The 18291-nt window shown below is 35.7% G+C and overlaps 1 protein-coding gene across 7 annotated transcripts in view; it reads right to left on the bottom strand.

The window, feature by feature from the left end:
- Positions 1–208: 208 nt before the first annotated feature.
- The window catches only part of KCNN2 (potassium calcium-activated channel subfamily N member 2), a 93589-nt gene continuing 75506 nt past the window's right edge, over positions 209–18291 (bottom strand). For 6 of the 7 annotated variants that reach the window (XM_063423950.1, XM_063423949.1, XM_063423951.1 and 3 more), the window contains 4 exons: positions 13372–13482; positions 10774–10901; positions 6163–6232; positions 209–4318 (listed from right to left, as the gene is read on the bottom strand). In XM_063423950.1, coding sequence (XP_063280020.1) covers positions 4031–4318; positions 6163–6232; positions 10774–10901; positions 13372–13482 — 597 coding nt within the window. In that variant the 3' untranslated portion in view covers positions 209–4030. Of the gene's footprint in view, positions 4319–5073; positions 5945–6162; positions 6233–10773; positions 10902–13371; positions 13483–18291 lie in introns of those variants that run through there. The other variant, XM_063423952.1, reaches the window with a different exon arrangement.

Here is an 18291-nt window from a genome sequence, read left to right as displayed (position 1 = left end):
TATTTCATTGATTGTCACCCCTTTATAATTATTTTGCCACCCCTTAGTAATTATTAATAAAAGGGCAAAAACTTCAAGGACTTTGATTTAAAAAAAGAATGGATATGAACAAAAAGTCTGGCAGATGGAGAGAACACACTTCTTAATCAGAAAATCATCTGTGGTAAAACTAAGTAAGAATTTTTCATAACTTCTAATTGTGGGAAAAGAGTTTTCAAACAATTTTAATTTTTAGTATTGATACGAGTTACAGATTTTATTCTGAATTTTAGACACATTGAACACCTTTTATTCTTTTATGCTTAGGTATGCTCTTTATGTGTGGCATATCAACTTGAATGTTTACATATGATCTGACATGGAAAGAGTCTTACAATTTGCAAAACAGTATGCTTATCACTTATCTTTGCTGTAATGATGACAGTGATTCCAACTCAGTCTGGGGAGCCATAGTTTTGAAATAGCTCGCAAGGTATGGACCTCCAGAAGGCATTCAGAGCTCCTACACTGGATGCCAAACTTTTAGATAGCAAATCTCTTTCCATATTAGGTGCATCCTTATGGAGCAGCAGGAGGTAAAGAAAAGCTGAGTTGCATAAGTCTGTCTGGAAAGATCCACAGGCTTAAAATACATAATGATTTACAGAATCAAGAATTGCAGAGCATTTGCAAGCATAAAACATATGAATGAATCATTCTGATTCTGCAGAAACCTAAATGTAAGTAAAAAGTACTATTTAAATCAATGCATGTAATTTTAAGCATAGTGAACAGGTCTATTTGTCATCTTACATTTCAGTCCTTCCGAGCAAGGTATCTTTGCCAGGTGTCTTTAAAAATGCAGACTAGCAACAAGACTCCCAAGAAACTGATAATGGAATCAGTGTCTGGAATGCAGTGAAAAAGAGAAATTTAATAGCAACAGAAAGCAGAATTTTCTTACTGGTGAAACTAAGGCAAGAGGTGCATGAAGCTTTACAATTGTAATATGGTAAATATGGTAAAGACTCCTTGTTATTTGTAAACAATGTTTCCAAAAAAAGTCTACATTTAAATATACAGTTTCAGTGACCTCCATCATAATATTTGACAGAGGTGCATCGTATGAGTTCTGTCATAACACCATGTTTTCATTTTGGTGATCATATATGTTGACAATGATAGAGCTCAAATTTCAGAACTAAAAAGTCAGTAATGGAATTTGTGGTACTACAAAAGTCAGACAAGGGAAGACTAAAAGGAGTTTAGTGTCCGGAGTAAGAAAATCAAACCAAGAGTGCTTTGTGCTCTCCTGAATAAAAGTTTATATCTGTCCTTTCATGTAGTATATCCCCATGCAGCACATTAGTGCTGAAATTAGATATTACAAGAAAAAAATCATATGTGCTGAAAATGCAGATAAAGTATCTGTAGTGAGCTTGAAGGTAAATTAAGAAGTAGAACTGCAGTATTACATGGTGACATCATTTGGGTTTTTTTGCTTTAAAAAGAAAGAAAGAAATCCAATGTAATTTGGCAGGTTGTAACAGAATGCTACTAATGGAAATAATCCTGATGCATCTCACCATTGCATACAGCTGTGGCAATAATATTAAGTTCAGACTTCTGAGTCCTACTGAGTAAAAGAAATTGAAAGGTCAAAAATTGACAGCTGCTCTTTCACAACAGAAATAGCCAGCTCAGTACTTATAGCTGGATCTTAATAAAAACTGACAGATTGACAAGATTTTCAAAGTGGAGCTACAGTTCTTTAAAAACCCAGTTGTGCAAAAAATGGGTGTTATACATATATTAAAAAGATGTAAACAATGAAAGAGCTAGTTCAAGCTGACAGGAGGAAAAGGAATGTATTCAAGCTACAGAAAGTGTATTTCACATTCAATGTCAAGAAAAGTATTCTAAACTAAATGCAAAAAAAGAAGAAAAAAATAATTCTAAACTTGACTTGACTAGTTAAGGACTGCACTAGAAAAGTATTAGGACTATATAATATCCCTCTTTTCCTTTGGAAATTAACTCCATAAAAACAAAAGCAGATCTGCAAATGCTATGCATACTGCTTGTTATTTCCAGTCACAAAATATCACAGTCTGTAAATAAGGCACGCCAAAGGCATGCAACTGTCCTGCTCTAGGGGGAAAAATACTGCAAAGTCATCATCTTAAGGACACAAAAAGTTGGAGAAATCTTGGCCTTTTAATAAGCATGCAATACCTCTGGATGTCACTTATACATTCATCATTTATACATTCGTAACACCAGAAAAAGAAGATCCTTTAATTTGAATAGGCCTAAAGTGTCTGCTGTTTTTCAGATTATGTATTTGGTTTGGGGAATTCTGGTTTCTGGAAAGAACAGCTCTTCTGTCTTGCCCAGAAGGGCTACGCCCTTACTTTCTGCATTACTCTTTCCTGCCTGTCCTTGCTGACCAGAAGTCACAGTGTTTCATGGAGCAATGTGCATTTCCTTCAACAACCAAGTTGGTTACCTCTAAGCAGATAAAGTAGTACTTAGAAACAGACAGCCATGTCTACTTGTTTAGCTACAGATGTCACTCTTGCCTGTCAACTGGGGGAGAGTTAGACTGGACTGGCATATTTCATAAATAGCAAATACTAAAAAAAATTCTCATAAAGTCAAATAATTTCCTGTTTGTAACTAGAAATTGTGAATGCAAGTTGCATGTACTGAGCATTTAAAGTTACCTAGTTTTGCTACTCTGGAGCATAAACCAGGAGAAATGTCAGTCAAAACCTTTTCACCAGTGCTTACCGGTGGCTATGCTTTGTTATTTGTTTGAGGTTTTTTTTTTCTTTTTTCTTTTTTTTTTCTTTTTTTCTTCTTTTTTTTTTCTTTAATAAAGTAGGAGACCTTATTTTTATGCATGAAAATAAAATACTATAGATACCCTACTGTTGTAACTCCAGTCTACAACTGACTTTTTACAGGAGAATTTGGAAATATTGCTAGAAGTGTTTTGCTAAGCTTGACTGCATAGCAGGAACCATGGGGATAGCCCAAATATAATGTATACAGAACACTGTGCTGCCATCACACAACCGTGTATACTGTAAGTCTGGGTGTCAGTCATTCACTCCAGAAACACAAATAAAGAAGTGGAGAAAGTAGCAACCTAACACTTTCAAAACCCAAAGAGCATTATTAGGAGACTTCTGGGTGAAAGTGATGCTTTTGATCTGGACAAACTTACCTGGCATTGTTATGAATACGTAAACAGGACTTTGCCTGTGCTTTTAGCATGCCAGTAGCTTTATAAATAGTCAGTTTTAAAGATCATTGCTATGGGCATTGCATAAATAATTTTATATACATAAATACATATGTATATATATATTATCTATGTGTGTGTGTATGTACCAATGCATGTTAAACAAAAGTCCTAATAATATTTTAAAAACCCATAGCTTACTCCAAATCTTATTTTCTAAGATAAACTATATTTTTAATTAACCACTTCAGAAATCAAAGCTGTCAGTGACCTTTTAAAATGACAATACATATACAGCACACTGTTAGATTAATATTGGTTTTTTCCCCCCTCCACTGCAAGCAAAGTTTAGACAGCTAGCTTTCATATTGAGAAATAATTATTAAGCTTCAATTTAGTTTCTTAAAAGTTCATAATTAGGTCTTTTGATTGTGATCCTTTTGTTTTTTTGTTGTTAGGTCAAAGTAATCAAGTAACTGTGCAGAAATTAACATTTTTATTATATTAGATTATGTATTGTAGTAGTAAAGCTTGTTTGAAGTGCATGAATAAAAAGTGAAATTACAGGAAGAACAATCTAATATAGCAATACTAGGTGCATTCACTGTGCATCTGAGAGGAGAAGGGGGGAAAAAAAGAAGAGTTTTCACTCATTTTGGCCTAAAATGTGTTCAGGTTTCCAGGATTCTGACATCAGAACCCAGATAACGCTGGCTAGAACCATAGGGCTTTACAATAAAAGCTAAAATATTGACCATATGATGGCAAAGAGTCTTTATTTTGCGGTTAATTTATTCTCTTCTAGCTACTCTCTGATGAAGTTGGTGGTGCTGTGGAGGAGGATCTCCTTCTTCTTGACAAAGATCGTGACCGTTCAGCACTGTAGGCAACATGCTTATCGTAATTTTGTATCTGAGCCTCGAGGAATTCCCTCTGTTGCTGGCTGATTGTCTGGCTAATCAGTCCAGGAAGAGCTTGAATGCTACCGATTAAAGTTTCCAGTTTAGTTTCCAGAGTAACAATTCTCTTCTCAAAATCTTCACTTCTTTCATTTAAGTCAGAAATCATGTCATACATGATGTTTTGAGTCTGAAAGTAGAAGGATGTCAGTAAATGTTTAGAGAGATCTTACAAGTACTGTAACAAGTAGCACAACTCTACAAGGGTTTGTAAAAGAGGATATGAGTATTATAACAGTATCTAATCCGGTGAAATAATTTTCCATGTAGATTAAATTACAGCAGACTAAACTTTCTACTAGATTTCTTGAGCAGATATGTAATGTCTTTTAGTAGCATGTTACACGTTGAAGTCAACATCAATTAAAGACCAGACCTTTTTTGGAAATTCAGGTGCTTGGGAGTGCACCAGGGTAAGATTTTTAAACAGTCAGTGTAAGCCACCAGGGGACTGAAGGTTCCACTGATATGCTCCGCCCTTAACTGTTCTTGATTCTGGTTTTAAATACCTTCATTCTTCTAAGCAGAGCACAAATGTTGTTCACTGGCTTGCTCTTTAAACTGAGCAGATTTTCTTGAATTGGAAGTATGAGGAGTTGAATGGATTGTTTTTTGAAAAACAGTGCAAGGAGTAAAAACTCAATTGTATGCTTTCTACTTTTGCACTATCCAATCTATTTGGCCTCTACAAAACTTTGCTTGAATACAGCAAATATATAGAGTCTACTTCAAAATGACACAATGGTCAGTAAAAATGTAATCTGAAATCTTTTACTTCATAGAGACTTAGAATTGGTTAAAAACACTGGCTGAATGTCTGCCTCTTATATACTGAGGCTTCAGATTATTTAAACTAGAGCCAAAACTGGATGTAATTCAGTAGAAAAATCAGCCAAAATTTATGAACCATCCAAAGGAAAGGAAAGTGATTGAACGACTGTCTAAAATGTAAACCACTTCAATATCAGGTGTGTTATAACTCATTGCTCTGCCTCCTGTTTCAGGATGTAAGCATAACCTTTGAAAGTGAAGCAGTCTACAAAAAATAGTGTATTAAAAGTCCTTATTAGTTGCCAGAAGCATTAGACTGAATTGCATTTTCAGCTGGAGTGGTCAGATGGTTCTGTAAAGCAGGAGGGGAATCAACACTGAGGAGTTTAATCTTTGCTTTGATGCACTTGAAATTGAGGAGGATTTTGAGGTAAATGAAGAAGTGCACAAGAAACTCTTAAGAACAGCCTATTAAAGCTTCTAACGTAGCCTCAAATTAAGCTAACAGTAATTGTTAAATATTAAGTTTGAATGAGAAATCCAAAGTGCTATCAGCTCAGATTCCTAGCTTTCTAGTTATTATATACTTAGGAAAAATACTAGCAACAATAAACAAGCAGCTCACAACTGAATAGCCTCTTTTACCTCAACTCAAATGGTTTAAAAAAGATTTTAAAAGCCTTATGATATATTGGCAAAGTAGGTAGCTATTATACATTATAAAAACGTAAATGAATGCAGATCTAAATTTACTTGTCCGAAGTTACTGCTGCATAAGACAACAGGAACAGGAAACCAGAACCTCTAACTCCAGCTCAGAGGCTCATATTTACTATGGTCTGTCATGATAAGGCCGCTATCATCACATGGGAAATCTTCTTACTACACAGCACTACATCACTAGAGCCCACTCACAGTTCAGCATTTACCATGACCACCGCAGTCACCTCAGGAGCTCTCAGGATCAGCCTCTCAACTGTGAAGTCTTTTTCAAATGTACAAAAAGAATAAATAAACATGGCACATTCAAACTTTCATCATGTTTCTTTCAATAGGTGCTACCACAAAACACACACATATTTTAATTTGCTACAGATAACAACCTCGTTAAAAATACTTGCACATATAATGCATAACATTTGTACATTAAAACTCTTCATTTTGAACGCATGAATGTTGAAAAAACATTAACTGCCTACTAACCTTTGCCAGGTCCACCAAAGTGTTGGCTTGATCATTCAGTTTCCTTTGTTCCATTTTTACACTTCTTAATCTAAAAAGTGGAATTTTAAGTCAGCTTTTTTTTTTTTTTTGGTAAGAGATCATACTAGGATTTCTAGAGAGCATGCACAAAACTTACAAGAGCAAATAACTGCACGGACAATGCCTTCACTACTTAGTGTAGAGTCAGAATCAGTCATGTGCCTGCTACAATGAGAAGCATGCTTCTTCAACACCGCGAAAAAGGAAAGAGCAAGGAAATGTGATGTCCTTGAGAATACCATTTTCATGGTCAAAGTTGAATTCAAAAAGGAAGATAACAATTTATCCAGACTACATGAAAGAAAGCCAAAACATTCCTCAAAGCCTCAGTATCGTGACAAGTAGATATAGGAAGAAACATAGAACAACATTTGTTTGTCATTATTGTTGTAGTAATCAAGAATCTTCCCATGCCTACATGACTAGATACAGGTATTAGCCCTGTTCTGTCGGAAATGGATTGGGTTAGCAGGTGTTGGAACCTGATGAACATACAGTGATAAGTGAGTTTCTCCTTACTTTAAACAGAACTTCCATCTGACCAGCAGCTAAATAACCAACATGCTTGCCAATACATTTGGTTTTCTTAGGTAATTTGTGAATCTAAATATGATTACATTTTAAATTTACATAATTCTTTTTCAAAGCACTATTTAAACAACAGCATTGAAAAACTATGAAAGAAGCAGCAAGGGTACATTTTTTTCTTTGATTCGTACCTATCTGCATTATTTTTGCAGATTACGTACATTTTTTGCAAGATATGTGACCCTTCTTATACATTCCCTGATACAAACCCCATGTTTTCTGGATTAGCTACTGGAGGAGTGGTTTGTAGGTTTGATTTTTCACAAATAGGCAATTTCTCCCTTAAATATGATTCCCTGAACTATTCAACATCTCATAACAGATCCATACTTGGATTTTCAATGACTTTTCTGACTGTTCTAGAGCAGGAAATAGGGTATTGCAAAACCAAGCTATCAATTTATAAACAATGTGTGATAACACTTCAGTCTACCAGTGTGCCAAGGGCCAACCAAAATAATAATAACAACCAAAATAAAAATAACAATAACAGCTGTCAAATGGAAGTAAATTTGGCAGCATTTTGTGACAGGTGGGTTGCTAATGCATTCATTGCCCATTTCACAATAATGGTGTTACTTAGAAAGCTAGTTTAAAACCTTATTGACCTTTGGAATACCTTTGGTATTCCAAAACCAGAAAGTTTCTTTCATCTCTTAACTTTACAAGCATATGCTTTCCTTTCATATCTAGGCTAACTGGTATGAGAAAGTAAGTTGTGGAGAGTGAAATATCATTCAAAAATATCTTTAATATATGAATAACTCTGTTAAGGTAGAAATGAACTGATCACATAAAAGTGGCATTCCAGGAGCTTGTTACTGGAATGTCATATGCTCTTCTTCCCCTGGAAGCTTCTTTCAGAGCACAACATGAATGCAGACTGTAGGACTGGTGTTTTCAGAAGCTACAAGGTGGAGTTTTTCCAAAGCAAACAATATGAAAGAGTCCCCAAGTTACAGAATTATATCATCACAGTGTCAGAACAGAATAATTTTTCAAAGGAAATTATTTCACTGGAGAATGACAACCCCAGTGTTTTGATGACCATTCTCTCAAATAATTTGCAGAATATGTGTTTTCTGCTTTTCTTAAGGTTCGTTGATTCATCTGTTTGACAATCAGTATTTTAATTTTAAAATTCGAGGAAGTTCATTATTACTGCAGTAGTACAAGTACCAGTTGACACCAACATGATAATTCTTCATAGTAACCAACCCAACACCTACCACAGGCTGTAAGAATGTATAGATATGGCAAGTCTTTAGCTGCAGCAGCCGGATTTAAAGAAAATCAACGCATTTTCATGGTGTAATTCATTAAGATAACATTTTGATTTTATGAACTTCACTTATCACAGAAAAAGATCATGATTCTGGATCACGTTTCCATGGTAGCAATCAGACCACTGAAGTTCACAAATAAAAACTCTATTTTTTGCATGCAGACAGTGGTAAATTCTGCAAGTTTAGAAAGCAACAGCTTATACAACTTACTTCCGAGCTCTATTTTCATTTTGTTGAAAAAAAGACAAAACAAAAGAAAACAAAGTGTAAAATATGCTAAAACAACCAAATGAGCACAGTGGGCTCGATTTAGCAGACGAAAACTCCTAGGGAGTTGCTACTTTCAATCAGTAGCTGCCTGAGGAAGAGTCTAACTCACTTCCATTCATGATGAAGGGAATGTGCAATATCTTCAAGCCTTCCCATTAACTATTATCTGTAGATTTTCTTATTCATATAATACATAACATGCCTTTTTATGATTTCACCTTCATCTTATCTAGTGTGCATGAGAAACAGAACACCCAGACCAGCTGAGTGCCTTTTAGAGCTGTGACCATGGCTATTATCATGATCTAGTCTGGTTTATTTTATGAAATTGGACCTAAAATGCCACTGCTTTTATTTTTGTCTCCAGTGAAATGGTTGAAAGGTGAAGGAGGGGGACCAAACTTAAGACTCTGGAAAGATGGAAAACTATAAGTCACTTGAGAAAAAGTGCAAAGATGCAAAGGGACGAGAAATTAATTTGCATCCATCTATTCAGCTACAGGAAGAAAGCAAACTGCTAGTGCAATGTTTTCATCCATGGTGCACTCTTCATCATATTGAAAAAATTATATTTTGTTTGTTTTCCTGAACACAAAAATTTTGGGGGTGTAGTGTAAAGTGGTAGAAGACAGAAGTGATTAAAACAGCTGTGCAATCTAGCTGTCACAGCTAGGAAAAAAATACTGATGCCACCTTCTTCACCCCACTTGATGAATTAATTTTTAAGGGAGGTGCAGAACACACTTTATATCCTGCAAAATTCTTCTAAGCCTGATATAAAAAGCTGGAGATCGAGCCTGCTGTGCTTTTTAGATTATTTTCTGAACATATGTGCTCATACACACGCAGACACACAAATACATACACACACACACAGAATAAATAGCAGAGTTAAAATGTTAAGGAACAACCTTTGCAATCAAGGATTAAAGTCCAGCAAGGATGCACATGACATGCCATCCTCTTCCCAGAACCCCTGCCTCTTCCCTCCTCCTCCCAATCCTTTAAGCTAAGCAGTCAAACTGCTTTATAAAAATATACTTTTTATATTTAGACAATAATGCCTTAACTTCTGTTGTCCTTTTATTCCTCAAAGTATTTCCACAATGACACAGTTACATTTAATCCTGCAAGTTTGTTAGATGTAATACAGTAATCAAGGTTTACAGAATACTTCATAGCTTAAGCTTAGCTACCTGCTGCTTTAAAACATTGCTATGAGAGAATGATTGTTAGTCTAAATTTACTAATAGGAAATGAGTAAATCTGGCCTTTCCTGCCTTTCCTGCAAGACACTACATAGATGTTCTTTTCATCATGGATGCTTCCCTCACATCTCTTCACTGGTTGTCCCAGGCACAGACCTGCTCTCAAAAGTTATGAAACTATCAGTTTGAAATTAAACTTAATTTATCTACTTATTCTCTGTAACTCATGGGAACTATCTTCACAGGCTGTACAAATGGCTGCCTCAGGCTGGATGTGGATAACAAACAGAACAGACAAACAGATCTTGACCATTCCTCAAAAGAATTCTGGTTCCTGAGGACGAAACTCTGGAGCTTTTTCCTGCCATGTAGTTCAAGGAATAGTAACCATTGTGCAACTCTGCTCATTTGGATGTGCTTTATGAGAAATACATACTGCAAATTTTAGATTAATGTAGTTTGACAATACCATGGCACAGCTTAATCCTACTACCAGTTGTAGGTCTCAGGCTTGTTTTTAGACCCTAAAGTAGAGGGTAACAACTCATTTGTATAATGGCAGAGGTGCTCAGTGGTCTCAATGACTGGCATACACTCCCATTTCCTACAACAGATGGCGGGGTCATAGCTGACATACCAACATTTGATCCTAAGAACTGAGAATATACAGTGGAAAGAGGTAACTAAATGCTGGTGAGCCATGAAATGATACTCGATGAATATTCTTTTCATTAAATGCTACATACATACTCTCTTCTATCACATCATTCTGATTTTAAAATATTAAAATATCAACCGCAAAGAAAATGTTTTTTTTTAAATTTCCTTCTGTCTACTATAGCTTGCATCTTTCTACCTGGAAGCAAATGCATAAAAACAAAGGATAGTATCAGTGGCAAAGAACAAAAAAAAAGTCTTAGATAATTCAAGAAGCATGGGAAACTTATAAAAAAAATTAACCAGTTTATATAGACATAAACTGCCAGCATACCTTTTTATTTTATTGTAAACAGACAATATAGTAAAATCTTTGTCTTACTCTGAAAGAAAATCAACCTCCAGAACAATCTTCTATGAAGGGAAGGGAATGGTGAGCAGACAGGAGGGAGGGGGCAGGATGGGACTAAGAGTGACTGAGAGAGAAGAAAACTAACAGAGAAAACAACTTGAGAGGAAAAGCAAAGCAAAATAGTACTTACTGATGAATAGCTTGCAAGAATTTGCGTTGATGTTTCCTTACTTTTGCATGGTCTATTTTTTTAACCAGCTTTGTGTTTTTATAAATTAACCATGTTTCCCTGAGTACATTGGCCGCTGCATTTTTCACCTGTTTAATAAAAGAAAAACACCAGGCTGACAAAAGTAATATTATGTCATGTTTTCAATTTTCTGTTATTAACTCTTCCTAAAGCTTTTGAAATGCTGTTGTAACTACTGGCATTGTGTTGGAATCCACTGAGGGAAGAAAGCAACAACTGGATTAAGGGGATGGCTGAGTAGTCTCCTTTTTATATAGATGTGATGTTCAGATCAAATCTTTTTGCATCCAGAATAATTCTCCCTCTTTAAAGAGTTGCAACTGTTTGGTGTTTATATCAATATAAATTACAGTGAGAAAATACTAATGTTTTATCTGTATGTTAATTAAGTGTATTCAGTAGGATCATAACATTTCTCTCTTTCTTGTTCTATGGTTAGCACTTCTTAATGCTCTTAGCAATATAACAGTCTTTTAAACTTCCATAGCTGTTTGAGCACCTTTTGCCTTTTTTTGGGGTGGAGTTTTAGTTCTTATACTTGTTTCTTTACTAACATTCTCCAAGAAAATGAAAAAATATGTTGTCAATTAATGTGGGCAGAGTTCTATTTAAAAAATGGTTTGACTTTTTTTTTAAATGAGAGTTTCCATAAAATGTTACAGTTCTCTTTTACAGTTCTTTATCTTTAAATTTTACAGTTCTTTATCTACAGTTCTCTTTTTAGTCCCTCCAAAATTTTCATGAATGCTTAAAAACATACAAATAATTTGAATGCAATGTTGATTAATGGCTGAATGACTAGGTTACTTGGAAAGAGAAATTGTCTTGATTATTCATCTTTATTTTCTCTCCCTCCAGCTTTACAACATGCCAGTAACTACAGTGTCAGAGGTAAGCCAATAGCTAAGAAATTGCAGGAATGTCATGCAATAGCTTGGCCCAGCAACAGCCCCCCCATATCTTGCACCTGTACGTGTTGGAGAACCTTGTCCTGACTTCATTGAAAGCACAACCATGGTTTAGACACCTCCTCACAATCCCTAAGTAGCCCTTGCATTTCCATAAGGTATGCCTATCTTCAGGCTGTGAGGAAAGCTCTCCAGTACCTGTATGATTTGTGATCTGATGTGCATCTTGGAATTGATTGCTTGGTTGACTATTCACTTGCTTTGAGTTTAATGAGCTTGAAGTTATGAAAGTACCACTTGGATAAAGTATTAGACTAGCTTTGAGATTTATATGAAGAATAGATGAACAAAATAAACTTCAAAAGGCATAAATAAACACCAGACTCAAAATCTGGTCAATCTCTGAGACACATTTTGGGTTCAGCTAGGAAACTCAGTGTCAGATAACACTAGGAAAGTAACAGTGTTAGGTAGGGATAAATTGTTTTCTGTGGCCTTGTATCAACAAGACCATAACTGACTGCAACAGGAATGTAAATCAACAAAAAAGAAGGACACTTGGTCAGACAACCCTTATATCTACATAAGAACTACCTTCCCACTTATCCTTAGTCTTTCCCCACTGGGACTCCTTAGAGGAGATAGAGGCTGTTAGTGGTGAGCAGCACAGAAATGAGAGCCAGCACAGCCAGAGCAGCATTTTGAGAAACACAACATGTGTGGATAGGACAGGGCTCTCTGCAGCGCAGGACCTGTGGGCTGCATGGGGCTCTGCCAGGGCAGAAACCCTTCTCCTCGCCTGCAGCCGAACTGGAGTCGCCATCTCAGGCATTGACATCCCTCTGCACCCATCAGTAAGGAGAAACTCTGCTGAGTTCCCGTTGTGATTATGAGGACCTCTGTCTCCACACTGACTCTCCTCAATCATGTGGATTGAACAAGCTGAGTGGACTGTATGCTACTACTCATTTTTTTGTTCCCTCAACGCTGACTTGTTTTAGCAAAGGATTTCTGTTGTCTTGTTTGCTGCATTTTCTTTCATTTAAAATATTTCTATAAATACCAACGATTTCTACTTTGTAAAAAATAGTCTCTTCTAAGAATAATATATGCAAATATCTTTCAAGGTTCTTCATTCCTGTGTGCCGCTAAATAAACCACGCGTTGTGTACAGAAAGCAGTTGGAAAGACTGCCTCATTCACAAATCCTGAATATGTTGTTTTCTTAAGAATGTCTCTCATAGCATGAAATTCTTGTTTTTATCTGTCATTTCACCTATTTTAGCTACAAAAAAATATTTTCATATGCCACACAAAAGCTTTTGGTTTAATACAGTGGTCTAGTTTCACAGTACTTAACTGCTGTGAAACTAGACTATTGATCTATTAACACATACCTTCCAGTTACAAGGACCCTCCATACTATATTCAAATACTTAAAATTTGCTGACAACTTGTAATTGCCCTCAATTTAGGGAAAAACTCAAGGCATTCAATTTCTAGCCTTTCAAAATAATGCCTATGATAAAATTCAGCAAGGATACCAAGCAGGAGACAACTTAAAAACAAATGCAGAAATAAAGTAACACACAGTATTCCTTTTCAGTTGTGAATATAAAGTGTGACTTACTCTTTTAGTTAGCTGGGTGTCCATCATGAAATTATGCACATGTTTTTCAGCTTTGGTAAGTTCTAATTTCCTTGCCACCACAGCTACCACCAGTGCAGTGCACCCAGCACCCTGAAAACAATAAAACAAACCCCCAAGATGTTACTCCTGCATTTTGCAGATTTTTTAGAGGAAGTTTCTCCTTTCCTGTAGAAGTATGGCAGACATCAGGTGATTCATCCCAGGTAAATACAGTGAATATATTACAGCTATTTCACTTCAGAGTATTATGAAAAGTCAGTATTTATAGGCTGGTAAACTGTCAAGGCACCAAAACATTTAGTGAGCATAATATCATTTAAATCATCTGCTTTTCTTTTTCCTGTAATGGTTGAAAACTTGAACATATCCCATTTCTAATGCATAAACAAAGGGGGTGATAAAACCAACTTTTTAAATCCAGAATGTTAGTAACAGAGTATCATGCTCTTAATTAAGGTTACAGCAACTGTTAAGAGAAAATAAGATTAGATTAGTATTTAGCACATACATACACAAAAGAAAAGTTTCTTAGGATTTTCTGCAGGGCCTAAAAATAAAATTAGTATTTACTCACTTTAGTATGTTTTCCTGTTGTTCTGAGTCCTTCAGTGATCTTTTCCTATATTATTTCTGCTTATTTTATTACCATATAAAATAGAAGACTTACACAGGACCATGACTTCAAAACTTGTACGGAGAAAATACCAATTTTCTAATTTGTGCTGTATACATGTATGCACATGCATTATACACACAGACATGCATGTACACAACAGGCTTATTCCAGAAGGTATCTGTCTCTTTGGAATGACAGTGCCTTTACCAGCATCACAAATTTAAATGCTTCTTTATGGGGCAGGAGAAACAGAAAGAAGGCTGAAATGAGCCAGGTAATAAGCAGTGTCAATTATACACATTTAGAGTATCATTTAATTTACATTATTTATAAATTCAGCTGCCTTAATATTTTCTTTTAATGAACAAATTTTTACAGGTTCTTTTTTTTAAAAAAGTGTAAATATCTCGTTAAATATGTGAAGCTGTGTATAACTTGCTAGTTCATTCCAATCCAGGTCTTATTGCAGTTGTGTCAGTTACTCTCACAATATAAAGTAATCTCTCATTGCTTCTCATTGAAGCTAAACACATTTTCATTCACAGAGCTTTTCTATACTCATTCTGTATTTCTCCCACAAACTTATTCTGTATCCTCCACATCTATAACTGTCTTACCCTCTCCAGAAAATCTGGAAGAAATCTCAGAATTTAGCTTTCAAAATACAAAATCCATTAATAAACAATGGAGATTGCAAAATAAATTAACTCATTGGAAACCCTTTTTCCACAGTGTCCTTAAAAACTGGGTCTTGTCTCTCTGTGTACTTACTGAGGCACACAATGAATTCTGTAAAAGCCTTCAGTTAATAATTTCTGCATTTCCCTGGTAGTTCTAAGAAATCCATCCAATTTCTCTCGAGCATCTAATTTTCTGTAATTATTTCTCATCTTCCATTCTCAACAAGTCTGAGCTTTCCTTCAAATGACTCCTTCATAATTTTGCAGCATTTCCTGCTTCTTTCCTGTCCTCAGTATTAAGCCTTTGCTCTCTCTGTCGTCCAGTCTTGTGACAATGGAACTTCATGGGAATTCACTTCACCTACTGCAGTCTCCGTGAGTCAAAATCGCCCCGCGAGTTCTTTTGCTTCTACAGACCCCATTAACAGTTAAAAAAGAAGAATAAAGCCCACACAGCTTAAGGCTAAGCACTTCAAAAGCCCACTGAGCCTTCTGAAAAGAGGACAAGGTGGAAAATGCTCCAACACATCCTATCTCCCCAGAAAACAGACAGTGCTCTTTCGGTCTTCTTCCTGTTGAGGGAAATGCTAATATAGAGAGGACTTCTCTGTAGGCAAATAAATTAATAAATTACCCTATATAATAGCAAGGAAATGAAGATAAAAAAAGACATCTTTTGGTTCAGTATGTCAGAAAAACCAGGGCCAGATGTTGATTTAATGACATAACCAGAGTTCTGCCCACTCACAGCACAAAAGCCAGAGTGGAAATGAGGTTATTAATACAAACCTCACTGGCACAAAATACCTATTTAAGCCAATTTACTGGGAGAGAGATATACTAGACAGTTCTTTCCCAATCCCCCTCAAAAAGGCCAGAGGAATGGTGGCAGTCAAAAGAGTTTGGTTTGAGGCAAAATCATTCCATCCTTTGTGATTAAGCCCCATGCTTGTTCAATGTGGCACAGCAGCTCTAAGGGCCAAATGCTGTCAAAAGCAGGAGTTTTATGTCTCACAAAAAATATACTGCCTGCAGCATCACAAGACTGTCACTGGCAAGATGTGACAACCACCTTTATGGTGTACGTGCACTGCTATCTTCCTCATCTCCAGAACAACTCATTGTGATGGCAAGGTGTTCTAGATCCAGTTTAAACCTCTGGGTTTTGGGCTATATGATGGGATCTCAGGACTTGAACATGAGCTCTTTTAGTATTTCTTCAGAAGTAGGAAGTCATATACTACCTGCATGTTTACATTTCACAGTACTGTGAAGGAAAAAAAAAACAACACTCATAGCAGCTTACAACAGTGACTAAAATTCAAATCTTAACTATATAAAGCCAATTAATATTTTATGTTACAGCGACCTGCAACATCACATGGCTCCCTGAAAGAGCTCAACATGCTTAAAAATACTAATAAAGTGTGAATGATTCAAAATTGCAAAAAATTAAATGGAGGCAATGTAGTTACTTTAAAAAATAGTAGACTGTGTGCACGATACTTGCAATGTTTTTTGAATATGCTGATTCACACGAAAATCAGTAGGTCAGTTTATATGCCCAGTTTGTTTTATCAATACCATGTAATGCATCAGCTACTTATTTATTAAGATTACTCAAACTAAGTAAAAGCACTAATAATTATTTTAACTGCAGGAGGGGTTTTCTAGAGAACAAAATTCTATAAAGTCTTGTTTTGATCACTGTATTTTGTAACTTTCAACAACATTATTTTTGTCCAGTTTTGAAGTAAATAATATAATAAATCATTGCTTCAAGTTCTTGTTCAGGAGAATTATATGTAAGATGAAGAAAATGAAAAGGGTAGGAATGTATATATTTTCACGTATCAAAGCACTAATCAATTGTATTCGGAATTCATACTCCCTAATCAGCTGCCTGACCATCTCCTGCACTACAGAGTTACTGCAGTGGATTTTGGCTTGATAAGCAGCCTGATTTTAAGGACATTTAGGACAGAAATTATTACAACACATACAGTTTAAGCAGATTGATCAAGCCAAGGCTAAGGTTTGACTACATTGTTCAATTCCCTCACTTAGTGGAAATGGGTCATAACAGAATTAACCATCCATTAATTTGATGGTGTTCAAGTACTCTATGATCAAGCATTTGTCAGCAGCCACCCATTTTAAAAGCTGATATACTTGAATGCTTCTATTTTCCAGAAAGCATGTACAAGCTGAATGAAATTATCTACTAAAGCATGAGAAGCCCTTAAAGACCACAGATTTAAGAACAGGCAAGATTAGTACTCCACTGATGAGCTGATCAATGTCTATTTCCTGTTTGCAAGGATCAGAAGACGAAGCACATGAATTTCATCCTAAATGCACAGGATTTTTTGTTTTCTATGAAGTGTAGCCTATTAGTCTACAGTAAAAGCAAGAAGCCTGAAAATAAACATATCCACAGTCTTCCAGCTGAGCAAATAAAAAAATTCTGGACTTCACAGTAGCATCAGATCTCTGACAGTGATATAGATTTTACATTTATGAGCAGTACAACTTTTAGTATAAGGTTCACAACCATTTACACAGGACAGAATTCGCCTTGATTGTAAATCTATTTAGCTGTTGTCCCTTATGAAAACCATTTGATGTGACTGCAAGCAACTTGAGGACATTCTTTGTATCTTTAATTCTAAATATGCTGTTCCTGTGAAGGACAAAGAATGACACCTAAAGTTCAAATGCTCATGCAGGCATACAACAGCCTGTGAAAGCTGTTCTCCTCTCTAGCCTTCTTCGATGCCTAGAATCCAAAATGAGTTTCCCTGATAGAAATGTAAGTGTAAGTGTATGTTGGCATTTTACTCACATATGGCTAGGCAGTTGTTAAACTAGTAGGATAATAATTTTCTCTGTTACATAAGACTAAGTGATGATGGAAACTCCTTAAAAAATGAATGGAAGAATGGATTAAATTGAAAGGGAAAATATAATGTCACCAGGTATTGATGTCAAGGCCATGCTATTTGAAAAGGGGGAGAGAGGAAATATAAAATTAATTGTATTTTTAAGTTATACTTTAAATTTAGCAACTGAACAATATCCTTAAACATGACTCTCAGAAAAAAGCATGACTATTACTTGGTGTTGTCTTTCACTTTACTTTCAGACTTTATAAATTGCAACTTTCCCTGTCTTCTGCACAGTCTCTCTTCTTGGCACTCAGTTCTGAATTATTGCAAGTCTCCTTTCAACTGCTTTAACAACAAAAACTATGTCTTAGACACATCAGAGATTGCTGCAATGGTTATTTTCTTTGCCTGTCATTCTTACAATGTGACTCTGCTCTGTGTTGATGTAGTCCCTTCTCTACGGCATCGTATAGAGAACATTTGCCCTCAGATGCAATATTTTATGACTCCTCATGGATTTCAGCTCTAATAAGCCCTTTCAGACAAGATCCTTTGCATCATTTACTTACTTAGTAAAAGCTCCCTAGAAACATATAAATCTAATATATAGTTTTCTTTTAATACCTTCCCCTTCTTTGTTTAGGATTTTATTGACTATAAAGCCTAGCAAAACCAGTATAGGTACGTCAGATCCTCATACTCCAAGATCACTTCT

Source organism: Prinia subflava, chromosome Z (assembly GCF_021018805.1).
Source record: "Prinia subflava isolate CZ2003 ecotype Zambia chromosome Z, Cam_Psub_1.2, whole genome shotgun sequence".
Lineage (NCBI taxonomy): Eukaryota > Metazoa > Chordata > Aves > Passeriformes > Cisticolidae > Prinia > Prinia subflava.
Note: the sequence above shows the minus strand (reverse complement) of the source record. Positions and strands in the feature narration are given on the sequence as shown.